The 17,332-nt window shown below is 45.4% G+C and overlaps 1 protein-coding gene across 5 annotated transcripts in view; it reads right to left on the minus strand.

Moving 5' to 3' along the window:
- Positions 1-324: 324 nt before the first annotated feature.
- Positions 325-17,332, minus strand: part of RAF1 (Raf-1 proto-oncogene, serine/threonine kinase) — an 85,272-nt gene continuing 68,264 nt past the window's right edge. For all 5 annotated transcript variants that reach the window (XM_032149753.2, XM_032149751.2, XM_058437287.1 and 2 more), the window contains 9 exons: positions 17,134-17,261; positions 16,668-16,785; positions 8,403-8,487; positions 7,499-7,675; positions 4,289-4,335; positions 2,392-2,510; positions 1,833-1,964; positions 1,557-1,691; positions 325-1,373 (listed from right to left, as the gene is read on the minus strand). In XM_032149753.2, the coding sequence (XP_032005644.1) occupies positions 1,230-1,373; positions 1,557-1,691; positions 1,833-1,964; positions 2,392-2,510; positions 4,289-4,335; positions 7,499-7,675; positions 8,403-8,487; positions 16,668-16,785; positions 17,134-17,261 (1,085 nt within the window). In that variant the 3' untranslated portion in view covers positions 325-1,229. The remainder of the gene's footprint in view (positions 1,374-1,556; positions 1,692-1,832; positions 1,965-2,391; positions 2,511-4,288; positions 4,336-7,498; positions 7,676-8,402; positions 8,488-16,667; positions 16,786-17,133; positions 17,262-17,332) is intronic.

The following is a 17,332-nucleotide window of genomic DNA, read 5'->3' on the forward strand; positions in this document are numbered from 1 at the left end:
CAGCACTAGCTTGTTCCAAGCTGGAATTTATCATCTTTTTGTGTTTTTTTTTAAAAGCTGTAGCTACCAAATAATAGTTTATAAAAAGTATTACTTAAGGTATTAATTACCTGAGTTTAGCGTACTTTCTGCTTAGTTTTTATACTTAACTCTTCAGTAGAGGGTTACAAGTACCAAGGTTAAATTACAAATTCATTCCCAGCCTAGGCTCTGGGCACATTTCCTGTTCTTGAATTCTGCTCCTGAAGAGGATGAACAAATGGGGCATTCAAGTTGTGAGCTCAGAATTACTTTACTTTAAAAGGAGGTAACAGCCATTACACCTAAATTTAATTTATTTTATTAAAATAACATAATTGAGGGACCATCAGATAACTGTATTTTGTCAGGTGCAATAAAAACAAAATTAAAACCCAAATCATCAAGAAAACCTGTATTCCTGGCTTCCTTGTATACACATGATGTGACTAGAGAAACAAGGCTGTTTGTTTGTTTGTTTGTTAGAGAAACAAGGCTGGCCCTGCGGCCCCGCCCCATAGGGGCAGCTCCTGGAAGACAAAATTCAGCATGATGGAAGACTGCTCCCTGAGAGGGCTGAGATGCGGACTGGCCGAGTGCCTCGCCTGGAAAACCATCCCAATGCACTGGACACGTTAGAAGCTGTGAAAGGAGGACGTGTCCCCTAAGAAAAGTTCCATAGTACCAAAGCAGGCTCCTTCGGGCGGCCAGAGTCTCGGCAGTCCTGGGCTGTTTGGTGCCGTATGTGCAAAATGTCTGGCGCTGCACCACTCTCTGAAGAAAGTCCCGCCGGTGACATGCATTCCTCCAGAAGTTGATTTCCAAAATCCCATGTGTCTCCACATCAGGGCTGGACTGCCTGCTACCTTACTTCCGCTAAATACTCATGTAGCCAACAGCTGGGCTGGGCCCCTGCTTTTTGTACTACCATCAACATCCACTTGCACATCTACAGAAGGCTGGGCCTTGAGCATGGGCAACGTGGGGAGAGAGCAGGACGCACCAGCACTGCAAATGGCTTCCTTCTCCCAGGGCCCAAAGGGATAGAAAAGAAGGCAACATGAAGTTAAGGCCCTGTGAGCAGTCTAGAAGGTCCTTAGCAGCAGCTTCTCTGAAAATATGTGTTCTGCCTCTGGAGAAAGGGAGCAGAAAAGTGGTGCCTGCTGGCTTCTCCTCCTCCCCTGGCAGCCTGAAGGCAGGTGCAAAGTCAACTAGAAGACAGGCAGCCTCGGGGACGTGGTCAGCGTGCAAGCGTTGATATCCTCAGTGTGGGCTGCCCGATGCAAGGATGGCTCGGAAGCACTCCGGTTGATCTTCGGTAGAGAGTGTTGGAGCAGCTCAATGGAAGACAGGATCTGAAACAAAGCCCAAGAATGCTCTCATTAGCCGTGTCTCAAAGACACAGGATGTAACCCGCCCCCACCATCTTGTAGAGGACCTGGGTCCCCTCCCTATAAAACAAAATACTCCCACCTTATATTGCCATCTTTAAGAACCAACCCATGCTTTAATCACGTTCTAGCAGCCCTGAGCCTTACCTGGGGAAAAAGAGGCCTCTCTTCCTTTACTTTCTTCACACAGTCAGCTACCAGCCTCTTCATTGCTTTGGGGCAGTTCTTATATAGCTTACTAAGATCTGGGGAGGCATATCCTCGGCCCACCATGAAGATGATCTAAGGGAAAGAAAACAGCTGAGCTAATGGGGGGTAAATGAACAACAGATAATAACAAGTCCTAACCCTCCAGCTGCTTAGGCTGGCAGGAGGCCCAGGGGCTCCCACGAGTTAGGTCCTTTAGCACCAGCACAGACTCACCTGATCTCGGTTGTTGATGTGAGAATAAGGAAGCTCCCCCGTCATCAGCTCATACAATACGATGCCATAGGAGTAGACATCCGACTGGAAACTGAATGGGTTGTTATCCTGCATTCGGATCACCTCTGGGGCCTACATGTATCACCATATGACAAAAGTGCATTTATCACCATATGACCAGCCTCACAGACATCTAGGGGCCAGGCTCTCCCTTTCATTAGTTATGAATGAGTCCATTCTTCAGTCCCCACATAGCTTTTCCCCCAAAGGACTCCAACTCAGGCACTGGTTAAAACAGCTCAGGAATCCTTCTCTTTAAAGGACCAAGACCCAGCATTTCTATCACCCAGCTTTTTAACTCCTCTCCACACTAAGCTTCACAGTGGTTCTGATCAACAGCTTCCTCAAGAAAATCTACAATTGCCCTGAGGCTGGCTGTCACTAGGGGTCATGTGGATTTCGGGGAAATGTACAGAAATGCTTTAAGTTTGCACATAAATCTCCAGGGCATTCCTTTTTGCCCTGTACCAGAGACTGCTGGTGGGAGCCCAGTTCTCACCATCCACAGGACAGAGCCAGTAGGTTGTTCAACCTGCTGAGAACCACTCCAGCGTGACTTTACTGTTGCCAAACCAAAATCTCCAATTTTCACTGTTAAGCCTTCATGGAGAAATATATCTCAATGCTTGTTAAGGACCCTGGTTTCAAAAGAATGGTCAGGTTAATTTTGAAAAACATCCCAAAGTTCTTTATAACACGGTAATCTCTCTGCCTTACCTCTGTCACAGCCTCTCTGCACTGAACTTCCTAAGGTTTCTGAAGTTCTTTAAAGTGCTTTTGAAATGCCCCTTCTTCCAAAAGACAGGCAGGGATTGGTCAATGTGCCAGATTATTTGACCCTAGCCAAAAGCAAGCCAGCGTTTCTTCCCTGCTTCTCCCCATTTGCACACCTAGGTGCTGGGTCCCTGGCGTTGTGACCTTTCCACATAATACAGGTGCTTGAAACCCTAACAGGATGAGCAGAGGCCACACTCCAGTGCTCCCCAGAGGACCAAGGATGGCCTGACAACTTACAGTCATTTCTGCCTGTATTCCGCCCTCAAATCACCATCTGAAACTTGAGTGGTTAACAAAATAGCAAATCCCTTACTGAGTGTTCGATGTAATAAGAAATTCCTCACTAGAATCGGTACCACTCAGTGACTTCAAAATGAGAACCAAAGTCAGCTCGCTTCTGAGTAAAGAAGTCATACAGTTTAAGTCTAACTTGTGAGAAAAAAAAAATTAAGAGAACAAAAAATTAAAAAACAAAACACACACAAAGTAACTTGTTATCTGCTGGTGCCCAGGAATTCACACCTCCTTAAATCTGTGGTGTCCGCTTTCATGGTATAATGTTTGGCTGCTAAAGACCCCACCAATGAAAAGTGTTCAGACATGTACCTAAAATAGGCCATGTCCCATAATCCAACACAACTATCATGCCTCTCACTGCTCAACAGGCAAAGTGTGGGTTGTAATGCCATCTTTCTTTCACAAGGAAAGGCTGGTGGAGGGTGGCAGATTCAAAATTGTTAAATTTCATGCCTTACAGCATTAAAAATAGGTTTCTTCATTTACTCTTCTATAAAAACAACCCCTCTCCTCTTCTAACAGTGACTTCTGAGAAACCCACTTACGTACCTTTGAGAAAGACCATTTATTTATTTATTTTTTTGAGACAGAGCCTTGCTCTGTCCCCAAGGCTAGAGTGCAGTGGCGTAATCTCAGCTCACTGCAACCTCTGCCTCCCAGGTTCAAGCAATTCTCGTGCCTCAGCCTCCTGAGTAGCTGGGATTATAGGTACGTGCCACCAGACCCAGCTAATTTTTAAATTTAGAGATAGGGTTTCGCCATATTGGCCAGGCTGGTCTCAAACTCCTAGCCTCAAGTGATCCACCTGCCTCAGCCTCCCAAAGTGCTGGGATTACAGGTGTGAGCCATCACGCCCGGTCAAGAAAGACCATTTTAAATAGTGATTTTGGAAACCTTTCAACATCTGGCTTGTAGCTACTTGCTATCCACATAACAAGCAGATAGACATACACACACTGGCCACAAACTAGAAATAAACGTAAGACAAAAGCCCAATCCCCTCAGGTTAAATTTACCAATAGTGTGATAAAATTACGCCTATTTCAAGCTTATGGAAATCTCTCCAAATCACTTTTGCTGAGATAAACTCAGAAAGGAACCTAACCTAAACATCGCTCTCATCAGTCCAGGTGAGGCATAAGCTGCTGAGGGGCAGGCCAAGCCTACTAATTTTCTGACTTAGGTTCTGTTTTCCTGTCCTCTGCCTCTTTCCTTAAAAAGATACCCCCTGGCACTGAGAACCACTTGTGATAGAAAGGCTCCCTTCTGTTTCCCTAAATTTAGAACTGAGCAGTCAAATGAACTCAACAACCAAAGGATACTGTTGGATTTCATGTCTCTGTGGATGATGTTCTTTGCATGCAAATAGCTGTGAAGGGAAAAGAAATTATTAAAAATAAGTTTGAGGGGCATGGGTAGAAAGCAGTTTTAAACTACAGCTAAGAAGTAAAGCCACTGAAGGCCTGGCTCCAAGGAGTGTTACACACAGGGATAGACCCTGTGCTGTTCAGCCTGGTTCACATCACTGCTTACCTGAAGGTGAGGCCACAGCATAAACATGCTTACACTTTTTTTTTTTTTTTTTGGAGACTGGAGTGCAGTGGTGCAGTCATAGCTTACTGCAGCCTTAACCTCCTGGGCTCAAGTGATCCTCCCACCTCCCAGTAGCTGGGACCACAGGCATGTGCCACTACGCCGCCCTTTTTTTTTTGGGGGGGGGCGGGGGGTGTAGATACAGGATCTTGCAGTGTTGCCCAAGCTGGTCTTGACTCCTGGGCTCATGTGATCCTCCCACGTTGGCCTCCAAAATGCTTGGATTACAGGCATGGGCCCCTGGCGCCTGACCATTGCTGACACTTCTTCAAGCATCAGTTTTACTCTAAAGTAATTCTGATAACCCAATGGCCATAAATGATGAATGAATAATGTGGCATATCCATACAATGGAATGTTACTCAGACACAGAAAGGAATGAAGTAGTGACACATGCTACACAACCTGGATTAACCTTGAAAATATTATGCTAGGTCTAACAGCCCAGGCATACAATACCATATCTTATGTATTACATACAGCCAAGCATCACTTAACGGCAGGGATACCTTCTGAGAAATGTGTTAGCCAACGTGTCTTCACGCACACGTCATAAAGTGTACTCACACAAACCAAGATGGTACAGCCTTCTACACACCCTGGCTAAATGGTATATAGCTTGTTGCACTTAGGCTACAAAGCTGTATGGCCCTCAGTGTACTGAATACTATAGCTGGTTGTAACAAGGTGAGTATTTGTGTCTCTAAACATAGAAAAGGCACAGTAAAAATACAGTATTATAATCTTGTGGGACCACCTTCCTATATGTGGTAATTGACCGAAACATCATTATATGTTACCTGACTATATTATATCTCACATGACTCCGTTTATATTAAACTATAAAGTAGGCAAAATCCATAGAAACAGAAAGTAGACTGCAAGTGGGTGGGAGGTATTGGGTGACCGCTAATGGGTATATCATTTGGGTATCTGTCCACTCCAAATCTCAAGTTGAAATGTGATCCCCAGTGTTGGAGGTGGGACCTAAGTGACAGGTGTTTGGGTCATGGGGATGGATTCCTCACGAATGGCTCGGTGCCCTCCCTGCAGTAATGAGTGAGTTCACACACTATTAGTTCACATGAAACCTGTACCCAAGAGTCTGGGACTTCCCTCCACGCTCTATCTCTTGCTCCTTTCTCTCACCACGTCACATGTGGCTCCCCTTGCCTTCTGCCATGAGTAAAAGCTTCCTGAGGGCCTCACCAGACACAGATGCTAGTGTCATGCTTTTTGTACAGTCTGCAGAACCCCGAGTCAAATAAACCTCTTTTCTTTATAAATTACCCACCCTTAGGTCTTCCTTTAGAGCAAATCAAACAGACTAATACAATGGGCATATGTTTCTTTCCGGGATAATGAAAATGTTCTAAAATTAGATAGTGGTGATGGCTGCACAACTCAATACCAGAAAAACACTGAGGTAGGTGTACTTTTTAAAAGGGGGAATTTTATGATACATGAATTATATCTCAATTTTTCTGAAAAGTCATTCCATTTCTTAAAATACACAGAAGGCAACTTCCATATGAATTTTAAAGACAGTATGAGAATTTATGTAGGACTTGCAAGCACAGCTATAGCTTAATAACTCCCAGATGTCTAGGGGTACAAGGAGTTCCTCTACTTCAGAGGAAAGGTTTGAGAAGCACTACCCTGGGCTAGCCAGGAAAGGTGGGAGGATCACTTGAGGCCAGTTTGAGACCAGCCTGGGCAACATAGTGAGACCTCCAACTCTACAAAATACACGAAAATTAGCTGGGCACGGTAGCATGTGCCTGCAGTCCCAGCAACCTATGAGACTGAGCCAAGAGGATAGCTGGAGCCCAGGAGTTCAAGGATGCAGTGAGCTATGATCGTGCCACTGCACTCTAGCATAGGTGAGAGTGAGAACCTGTGTCTCTAAGGGAAAAAGTGTTTTTTGTTTTTGTTTTTGTTTTTCCAGATGGAGTCTGGCTCTGTTGCCCAGGCTGGAGTGCAATGGTGTGATCACTCACTGCAAACTCCGCTTCCCGGGTTGAAGTGATTCTTCTGCCTCAGCCTCCCGAGTAGCTGAGATTACAAGTGCGTGCCACCACAACCAGCTAATTTTTGTATTTTTAGTAGAGATGGGATTTCACCATATTGGCCAGGCTGGTCTCGAACTCCTGACCTCGTGATCCACCCGCCTCAGCCTCCCAAAGTGCTGGGATTACAGGCATGAGCCACCGTGCCTGGTCAGGAAAAAGTTTTTAATTAAAAAAAAAAAAAAAATTATCCCCAAAATGACATCTGCTTAAACCCTCATGTGGGACAGCCATGCTTCAGACAGCTGAGCAGAGGGCATTGCCACAGCTGTCCAAGCAGAAGGTACATGCACCCCACTATGTTCACAGGTTTCTGATAAAGCCAGGGTAGCAGGCAGAGCCCAAATCTGAGCCCCAAGGGGGAAGTTCAGTCCCAAGGAGCAACCTGAACTTCTCTTTTTTTTTTTTTTTTTTTTGAGACAGTCTCTCGCTCTGCAGCCCAGGCTGGAGTATAGTAACGTGATCTTAGCTCACCACAACCTCTGCCTTCCATGTTCAAGCGATTCTCCTGTCCTGGCCTCCTGAGTAGCTGGGATTATAGGCATGTGCCACCAGGCCTGGTCAATTCTTGTATTTTTAGTAGAAACAGGGTTTTGCCATATTGGCAAGGCTGGTCTCTAACTACTGGCCTCAAGTGATCCACTGGCCTTGGCCTCCCAAAGTGCTGGGATTACAGGTGTGAGCCACCCCACCCAGCTGGAACCTGAACAACTCATTCCTGATAATTGGCCCCTCCAGCCCAGGCCAGAGGCTTGTGCAAAGATATCACAGAATCGCTTAATGGACTAGAAGGCTTTTCCTCATCCTGGTTCCAATTTAGAGACAGATTTGATGCCTTGGTCCCAGAGAGGCATCAGACCATCTACTCACTCCATTCCCTGAGCCGTCTGCCGGGCAATGTCAATTAGCTGGAACATCTGAAACTTGGTCTCCTGGACATGCAGGTGTTTGTAGAGGCTGCTGCCCTCACACCACTGGGTCACAATTGCCAGGTTGTCCTTTGTCATGTACCCCATGAAAAGCAGAATGTTCACATGCCGTGTTTTGCTGGGGAGGGGAAGAGAGGAGAGGGAGGAGGAAAGTGCTCAGGGAGGTCTACTGTGCTTCCCCATGGACACTGGGTTCTGTGCTCTCGACACTACCCCCAGTTCCAACACCACCCCCAGTCCCAAAAACAAACACATGGCATGGCTGATAACCCGGGTGGCATTCTGAGCAAACAGAAGCCCACCAATAGTTCACTGGGCCATCAGTTCAGTGCCGGCCTTGCTTACAGAGAGGACATTCTCTTTCATCAATGTACACTCCATGACCCTCCCTGTGGAGGTCACAAGGACTCCTCTGTAGAAGTCTCCATTATATGACTTCTTCCTACAAGTCTAAATAGTGACTGAAAGATTTGAAAGCTGACTGTTCTGAAGTCTAAAATAAGGCAACTCAGCTATAAAGAGGGTTCTGGGAAATAAAGGTAAAAATAGGGCCTATTTCTGCCCACCTCAAACCAAAACCCAGAGATAGAAATTGGGCTATTGAGTTTACTGTGCCCAGAGGAGGGTATTCTCCTAAAAAGGGGCTCTTCGAAAGGCTTGACAACCACATAAACTAAAGGAAACATCCCTTCGCTCTCAAGGGAGGAGCATCCAACCACAGGAACTCCACAGTGAGTCCCAACTGCCTGCCCGTTCCAACCCGCGGCACAGTCCACTGACTCTACAGTCCTTGTACTCCCCACTCCAGCACTCCAGAGGGACTGGACCGCCAGCTTTCTACTCACCGCAGAACAGCCACCTCATTCCTGAAGGCCTGGAATTGCTCTGGGGTTGGGTCAACAACCTTTAGGATCTTTACTGCAACATCTCCTGCAAAATTAGTTGGCAGTCAGTGCAATCAGTTGAATGATCTTAGTCTTTCAAATAACCTAGTTTTGAGGAAGATACAGTGAATCATTTATCCAAAGAATCACATACCTACACAGATACAACAAATTTCCAATTTTTTTTTTTTTTTTTTGAGACAGGGTCTCACTCTGTTGCCTAGGCTAGAGTGCAGTGGCACACTGCAGCCTTGACCTCCTGGGCTTAAGCAATCCTCCCACCTTGGCCTCCCAAAGTGCTGGGATTACAGGTCCAATTTCTACATAATTCAAATGACTCAAAAAAGTTACATAGGTTAACTGCTATCGCTACAGTTAGGTCTTCAATAGGCTTGGTTAAACTATTCACACCAACCCTGGCAAGCCACAGAGGTGAGGTCATGTGTGACAGGTCAAAACCTTGTCCTGTGGGGATGAAATCAGTGCATAGATATGAATGGCCTGGCAAATACAGAATGACTGGGGCTGGATGCTGGTGTAAGGAAGCAGGCCATTCAGCAACTATTGAGGCTGAACTCTGAATCCACATTTCAGTGAGACCTAAGATGGTCCCTAGTAAAAATTCAGAGATATATCTTGAAATTAAGCTTCTCTGCCTTCAATACCATTAAAAAGTAATTCTAACAATACTGAATCCTGGCACTGTGTGTACTTTTATCTCTTTTAATCCTCACAGCTGCCCTATGACGTAAATAATTTATCTTCACAGACAACAAGCAGAGAAGTTTAGTCACTTGCCCAAGGTCATACAGCCAAAAAACAGAGTGCTGCAGCCAGGATCAAAAACCCCAGACTGACTCCAATTGCTATTCTACCTACAATACTGACAACTGATTGTCAAGCACTGTAAAACCAGACTCTTGATCTAACTTTAGATACATCCAGGGATCCATTCCACTTTGGAGTGCTATAAATTTAAAAGCCACTTTCTTTTTTTTTTTTTTGAGACACTCAGTCATCCAGGCTGGAGTGCAGTGGCGTGATCCGGCTCACTGCAAGCTCCACCTCCCAGGTTCACGCCAGTCTCCTGCCTCAGCCTCCCGAGTAGCTGAGACTACAGGCACCCGCCACCACATCCGGCTAATTTTGTGTGTGTGTTTTTAGTACAGACAGGGTTTCACCGTGTTAGCCAGGATGGTCTCGAACTCCTGACCTTGTGAGGCCTCCCAAAGTGCTGGGATTACAGGCGTGAGCCACCGTGCCTGGCCAAAAGCCACTTTCAAAAGTGTTTCTGGAGCCTCTCTGTTGGAGCCTTCCTCCTTTTTTTTTTTTTGAGATGGAGTCTCACTCTGTCACCTAGGCTGGAATGCAGTGGCACAATCTTGGCTCACTGCAACCTCCACAAGCGATTCTCCTGCCTCAGCCTCCCGAGTAGCTGGGATTACAGGCACGCTCCACCATGCCCAGCTAATTTTTGTATTTTTGGGTGGAGACAGGGTTTCGCCGTGTTGCCCAGGCTGGTCCCAAACTCCTGACCTCAAATGATCTGCCTGCCTCGGCCTCCTGGAGTGCTGGGATTACAAGCGTGAGCCACCCCACCCAGCCCTCCTCATTTCATTTTTGGGAAGAAAATTGGTAGAGAGATGGTTCTACGATAGGCCCAAACTGTCTCCCTGTGATCTCTGGTTTTATCATCTAAAGTTTCAACGAGTCCTCATGTTTTAACAGCAGCCTCCAAAGTGTCTCTCATCCAGTTAACCTGTACATGTGTTTGCCATGGGCTGCCGGTGAAGGTGCTGTTGACTGGATGGGAGAGATCCACACTATGTTTGGAGCTACCTTCTATCTAGAAAAATGGATCCATATGGGACACCATATGGGACACGTGTATAACCAGCCCTGAGTAGGAGGACAACAATCATTTGCATAAGTGTCCATTCTGGTACAGTTGGAGCCAAGACAGGAGTGCTGGAACAGAAGGGGTTCCCCAAGATTGGGGAGTAAATCCTTTTTTTTTTTTTTTTTCTGTTTTAGAGATGGGGCCTCACTATGTTGCCCAGGCTGGCCTCGAACTCCTGGGCTCAAGCAATCTTCCAACCTCTCAGCCTTCCAAGTAGCTGGGATTACAGGTGCCTAAGTAAATTTCTTTTCAAAGAGAATACAGAAAGGTTTTCTGAAGGAAATGGGATATAAACCAAGGGAAGGATTTTAGTAAATAGGAGAGAGAATGTTTCAGACTGGGCACATCAGAAATAAAGGTGAGGTGAGGGGGATGAGAGAAACCTGAGCTGTGTTTAGTAAACTCTAGGGTAGGATTTGGACACCTGTAGGAGAGAAAGAAGGAGGCCAGAGAGGAATCTGCTGCAATAGCCCAGGAAAGGCACAAGCAGAATGGTTGACTGTGGGGACTTAGAAAGAAGGGATGAAGACAAGAAATCCTGTGAAGGTAAACTGACCCAATGAGGCAGTCAACTGAGTGGAAGTGCTGGGAAAACGGCCAACGCTATGACCCAGGCTCCAGGACCCAGAAAAGGGCAGAGTCTTTAACGGGATGGGACAGGACAGGGCTAGGGGTTCAGGCAGGTGGCTTGGGAGATGCTGGATGATCGCTCAGGGGGAACTGCTTCTAAGGACCTTCCTATTTCGTGGACCTAATTTTGTAGTCCATTCCCTTTCTTATAGCTCTCCTCTGGGCATGCTCTAGTTGTCACTGAACCCACCCTCTAGTGTCATCTGTTCTGGCCCTAATCAGTAATATAACCTCAGAATTCAGAGCCAAAGCCCACGCAGTGACTTACTCTGACCTTGTAGTCAGCTGAACTTCCTTAGCAGTTTCCACACACGTTATCATTAAGCCACATCTTCCCCCTCTAGTTCTACTTTTTGGAACAATGAATATGACTTATCTCTGTTAAAAGTTGATCTTTTCTTTTTTCCATCATCCTGGCCAGATGAACTCTTCTCACTTTTCTAAATCCTCACTACTATGCAAATACATACCACATCTCTGATTAAGTCACTGATGGGAAGACTAAACAGGGTCAACCAAAGACAGTGCCCATGGTACTTGCAGGGATCCATCTGCCAGTCAGCTCTCGTTAACACAGTTATGGTAACAGATTATTTGCAATTTCTTATGAAATCCAGAAGCAATGTTCTATACTGCAGCATTCCTCTCATTTACATATAAATAATCCAAGGACTGCCATGAAAGGGATCCATTCAGTCTGCTAAGATCAATGAGCAAACATTATACGAAAACGGATTTCAACTCTAATAAAGAACTATTCCATGCCCTCCCCTCGCCCCACTCTGGCTCTTGCTCTGTCACGGAGGCTGAAGTGCAGCAGCACCATCACGGCTCACTGCAGCCTCAAACTCCTGGGCTCAAGGGATCCTCCTACCTCAGCCTCCCAAGTAACTGGGACTACAATACAGGTGTGCACCACCACACCCAGCTAATTTTTAAAATTTTTTGTAGAGACAAGGGACTCGTGTTGCCCAGGCTGGTCTCAAACTCCTGACTTCAAGTGATTCTCCCACCTCAGCCTCCTAAAGTGTTGGGGTTATAGATGTGGGCCACTGCACCCAATCAAACTATTTTCTACTAGTAGGAACTACCTGGAGATAGAATGGGCTCTCAGATAATGAGCTCTCTCATCACACTCATCTTCAAACAAAGGCTTGCCAAACCTCCTAAAGGTCTCGTACAATCCCAGATCCCATTTAACCTAAATGACAGTCTTTACAGGACCCTAAAACACCCTACCACTGGACCTCACTCCTATTAGTATACCTCTCACTCACTCTAAATGAAGCCATAAGATCTCCTTGAGTTCTCTGAACAGGCCAGGTGAGTGGTCCACTTTGCACTTGATGTTGCTGCTTCCCTAGATATCTGCACCACCCTCACCCTCCATGCGAATGCCACTTTCTTGGCAGATTCCTCCCTGACCAACCTACCAAAAACTTTGAACTGGGACTGCCACTCCATATCTCCTTTCCTCCATTTTTCTCCTTAGCGATTACAGCACACTATATATTCTACTTTTCTTGTTTACTGCCTCCACTAGAATATAAACTCCTTAAGTTTCTTTTTTTTTTTTTTGGACACAGGGTCTTGTTCTGTTGCCCAGGCTGGAGTGTAGTGGTGTTATCATGGCTCACTGCAGCCTCTGTCTCCCAGGCTCAAGTGATCCTCCTGCCTCAGTTTCTCGAGTAGCGGGGACAACAGACACACAGCACCAAGTTCAGATAACTGTGTTTTTTGTAGAGACAGGGTCTCACTATGTTATCCAGGCTGGTCTCGATCTCCTGGGCTAAAGTGATCCTCCCACCTCAGCCTCCCAAAGTGCTAGGGATTACAGGTGTGAACCACCACACGTGGCCTAGAGAAAGAATTTTTCTTTTTTTTTTTTTTTGAGATGGAGTTTCCTTCTGTCGCCCAGGCTGGAGTGCAGTGGCGTGATCTGGGCTCATTGCAACCTTGCCTCCTGGGTTCAAGCAATTCCCCTGCCTTAGCCTCCTAAGTAGCTGGGATTACAGGCGCACGCCATCACACCCGGCTAATTTTTATATTTTTAGTAGAGACAGGGTTTTACCATGTCAGTCAGGCTGGTCTTGAACTCCTGACCTCAAATGATCTGCCTGCCTTGGCCTCCCAAAGTGCTGGGATTACAGGCATGAGCCACCGCACCCAGCCTTGATGCCAAATTTAATGCTCAAAAGGAGGTTGTGTGCTTTGGGCCTGACAGATGCTGCTTTAAATAAATATGTTGAGTTTTAGATCGTGCATCTCAGGCCTCTGAGTTGCTTTGAGACCCTTTCTGCTTTACTTCTACAAGTGGGTGGGCTGAGTTAAAAAAATCTTCAATCAAAATCATGAAAACAGTTGTAATTTTTAAGATACTGAACAGATATACTGTATACAGGAACCAGAATATGGGGGAAAAAAAGCACTGCACAAAACAATCTAGAAATTATGTTTCCTGGACCACTCATTTTTCTTCTTCATTCATAGACCAGGGCTTGCTTTCTGAAAGCATGACATAAAAGTCCACTGCTCCTCATTCCTCTGACTTTTAAGACTTTCTGACTTAAAAAACCTAGAATCTTTTTTTTTTTTTTTGAGACACAGTCTTGCTGTGTCACCCAGGCTGAAGTGCAGTGGCACGATCTCGGCTCACTGCAAGCTCTGCCTCCCGGGTTCACACCATTCTCCTGTCTCAGCCTCCCGAGTAGCTGGGACTACAGGCGCCCACCCCCACGCCCGGCTAATTTTTTGTATTTTTAGTAGAGAAGGGATTTCACTGTGTTAGCCAGGATGGCCTCGATCTCTTGACCTCGTGATCCACCCACCTCGGCCTCCCAAAGTGCTGGGATTACAGGCGTGAGCCAACGCGCCCGGCCTAAAAAACCTAGAATCTTAAAAACAAGTTATCTACATTCTAATAGCAGTCTTTATGGAAGTAACACTGTAACAAATAATCTTTATCATAGTTTGAAAGCTCACCCTATTGAGAGAAGACAAAGCTCAGAAGCAGTACCACGTACTAATGCCTTGAAAAATTATGAATCCCCAAATAAAAGTGCTCAACCAGAGGAAAATTAAACTTAGGTACAACTTAAACTTCATCCACTGGCTTTTTAGCTGGGGCTTTTAAAATGTGATATAAAAATGATCAAATGTTAACAGAAGCAATAAATGCAATATCCATTGCTCTGCCTCCTACAATTACTAGCAGCCTTGTTATCTCAGACACAAGTAAGTGCTCTGTCCCACAAAGTGCTTGTGTTCTTCTTTCCTAAGGAATCCTGGAGATATTTATGCCATCTAAAATATTCTGCACCTGGCTGAGCACAGTGGCTCACACCTGCAATCCCAGCACTTTGAGAGGCCGAGGCAGACGGATCGCTTGAGCTCATGATTTTGAGACCAGTCTGGGAAACATGGCAAAACCCCATCTCTACAAAAAATACAAAAATTAGCCAGGTGTAGTGGCATGTGCCTGTAGTCCCAGCTACTTGGGAGGCTGAGGCAGGAGGATGGCTAGCTTGAGCCCAGGAGGCAGAGACTGCAGTAAGCCAAGATTGTGCCACTACTCCAGCCTGGGCAACAGAGCCAGACCTTGTCTCTAAATACATATAAATAAATATTCTACAACAGTATCATTTCTCTGGGACCCAGGAGGCAGCCCAGTAGTACATACTAGATGCAATTTTCTTTTCTTTTTTTTTTTTCTGAGACGGTCTTGCCCTTTCACCCAGGCTGGAGTATAGTAGTATGTACTCACTGTACTCAACTCACTACAATATTCGCCTCCTGAGCTCAAGCAATCTTCCTGCCTCAGCCTTCCGAGTAGCTGGGACTACAGGTGAGTGCCGTCACATCTACCTAATTTTTGGTAGAGATGGGGTTTCACGATGTTGCCCAAGCTGTTCTTGAACTCCTAGGCTCAAGCGATCCCAAAGTGCTGGGATTACAGGCATGAGCCACACTGCCCAGCCAGATGCAATTTTCAAAGGAAAAGGAATCATTCCGCATGTACTTTACAAATGTTCAGTCGGGTGCCAATCCTCTTAAGGAACTAGAAATTGGTCAGATGATTAATTACAAGTGGTGAAAACCCATGCATTAATGAGCACGGTAAATTACACGTGGTAAAAACCATGCATTAATGAGCACATGGTAAGGCCGGGCACAGTGGGTCATGCCTGTAATCCCAGCATTCTGAGAGACCCAAGAGGACTGCTTGAGTCCAGGAGTTGGAGACCAGCCTGGGCAACATAGTGAGACCTTGTTTCTACAAAAAGTAAAACAAATTAGCTGGGCATTCACCTGTGGTCCCAGCTACTTGGGAGGCTTAGGAAGGAGGATTGTTTGAGCCCAAGAGTTGGAGGCTGCAGTGAGCTGTGATTGTGCCACTGTACTCCAGCCTGGGCAACAGACCAAGAATCTATCTCAAAAAAAAAAACAAAATAAAACAAAACAAAACACCAAGTACTCAAAACTGGAGGTGTTTGATATTTTCAGTACCTTGAATTTTAATACTCCATTCATTTGATGCTTTTAACTTCTCTCAATCTTTGCACATTTATCTCTAAAGATAATTCCAGTGTCATCCAAAGTAGAAGTATAGGCACCGAGGGACTCTGATTTTTGCTTTATCGTAATCTGAATTTAGAAGAGATGACTTTTTGGGAACATGCAGCATTTTCAAGGAAATACCTATTATTTGCCAAAGTCCTAAAGCCAGAGGCATTAAAAACCTAACAGAGAAATGCTAAGTATGTTGCCAAAATGTTGAGTGTTGCCAAAATACACAAGCTGTAACTACATAAGTTAAATAGTACCTTTCTTCCAAGTGACAAAGTGTTTCCATTAAAATAAGAACACTAATATTCTACATAGATTCAAGAATTAAGTCTATGCCTTCCCTGTTTGATAGGGACACCTACAACTAATCCTAGGGCAGGACAAAAAGAAGTTATTTCAGGAGATTTCCGGCTTTCCTATTATGCCTAACTGCATGACCATGGGCAAATCAGCCCCCATTTCAATCTCTAAGGTTCTTTCCAGCTTAAAGTTTCTAGAACCCATGCTCCCTCCATAGCAGCAGACTCTTGCTCACTTAAGGAGCTTCCAAGCATGACCCATGTGCAGACTGTATTTAATCAGTTTAAAGGAGAAGTACTCCTGACATTTGATTATAGGGCGCAAGTCTTATTCACTAATTTCTAATTATCCTGGGAGCTTTATAAGAACTTAGTCTAAAAAGAATTAAGTTCAGGCCGGGCGCGGTGGCTCACGCCTGTAATCCCAGCACTTTGGGAGACCGAGGCAGGCGGATCACGAGGTCAGGAGATCGAGACCATGGTGAAACCCCGTCTCTACTAAAAATACAAAAAATTAGCTGGGCGTGGTGGCGGGCGCCTGTAGTCCCAGCCACTCGGAGAGGCTGAGGCAGGAAAATGGCGTGAACCTGGGAGGCAGAGCTTGCAGTGAGCCGAGATCGTGCCACTGCACTCCTGCCTGGGTGACAGAGTGAGACTCCGTCTCAAAAAAAAAGAATTAAGTTCAATCTTCAGGTATAATCAAGTATCTAAGGGACAGCACTGCTGTAAGCCCAGGAGCACTCAGTCCTCTCCTCCTCCTGGTCCCCTGGGCTGAAACTTGACTTCACACCAAAGCCCTGCAGTTAAGTAAAGGGAGGGCCCCAAGCTTACCGTGCCATTTACCCTTATAAACGGTTCCAAAAGAGCCTGACCCAATCCGAGTGGACAGCATCACTTCACTGGCTTCTATTTCCCAGTAATAGCTTGAATCTCTCTGTCCACGAGGCCTCTGAAACAAGTAGAGATCATTATTATACTCCATGCAATGGTAATAACCTTTTGATAATGAGGGCATCAAAGAAAGGATCAACCCATGTCATCTGTTTCCATATCTTTTAAAGATAAACATATTAACCATACTTCCAATTTTTGTCTTTTGGGAAATACCATTTTAGTTATAGCACTGGCAAATTGTCTGATGCAAGTGTGCCAAAAATGACAGTGACATTTATAATCTCCTTCATTAAATGTATTTTATTAGAATCCTCTCCCAAAATAAATTAAAAGTATTCTAATTTCCAACGAGGTTTTTCTTACTGAACCTTAATTGGCAGGAGGTACTGTTGTCTATACTCACAATTTTGTTTTTCTCCTGGGTCCCGGATACTGGTGCCCGCTCTCTTTGTGCCGGCACGGGCGTTTTCGGCTGTGACCAGCCTGTTGGGCTCAGATTGTTGGGGCTACTGGACAGGGCTGAAGGTGAGGCTTAATAGACAAGACAAACAGAATCCACACAAGGATAAGCCAACAGAAGATACACCGCATAAAGAAAAAAA

Source organism: Hylobates moloch, unplaced genomic scaffold (assembly GCF_009828535.3).
Source record: "Hylobates moloch isolate HMO894 unplaced genomic scaffold, HMol_V3 SCAFFOLD_4, whole genome shotgun sequence".
NCBI lineage: Eukaryota > Metazoa > Chordata > Mammalia > Primates > Hylobatidae > Hylobates > Hylobates moloch.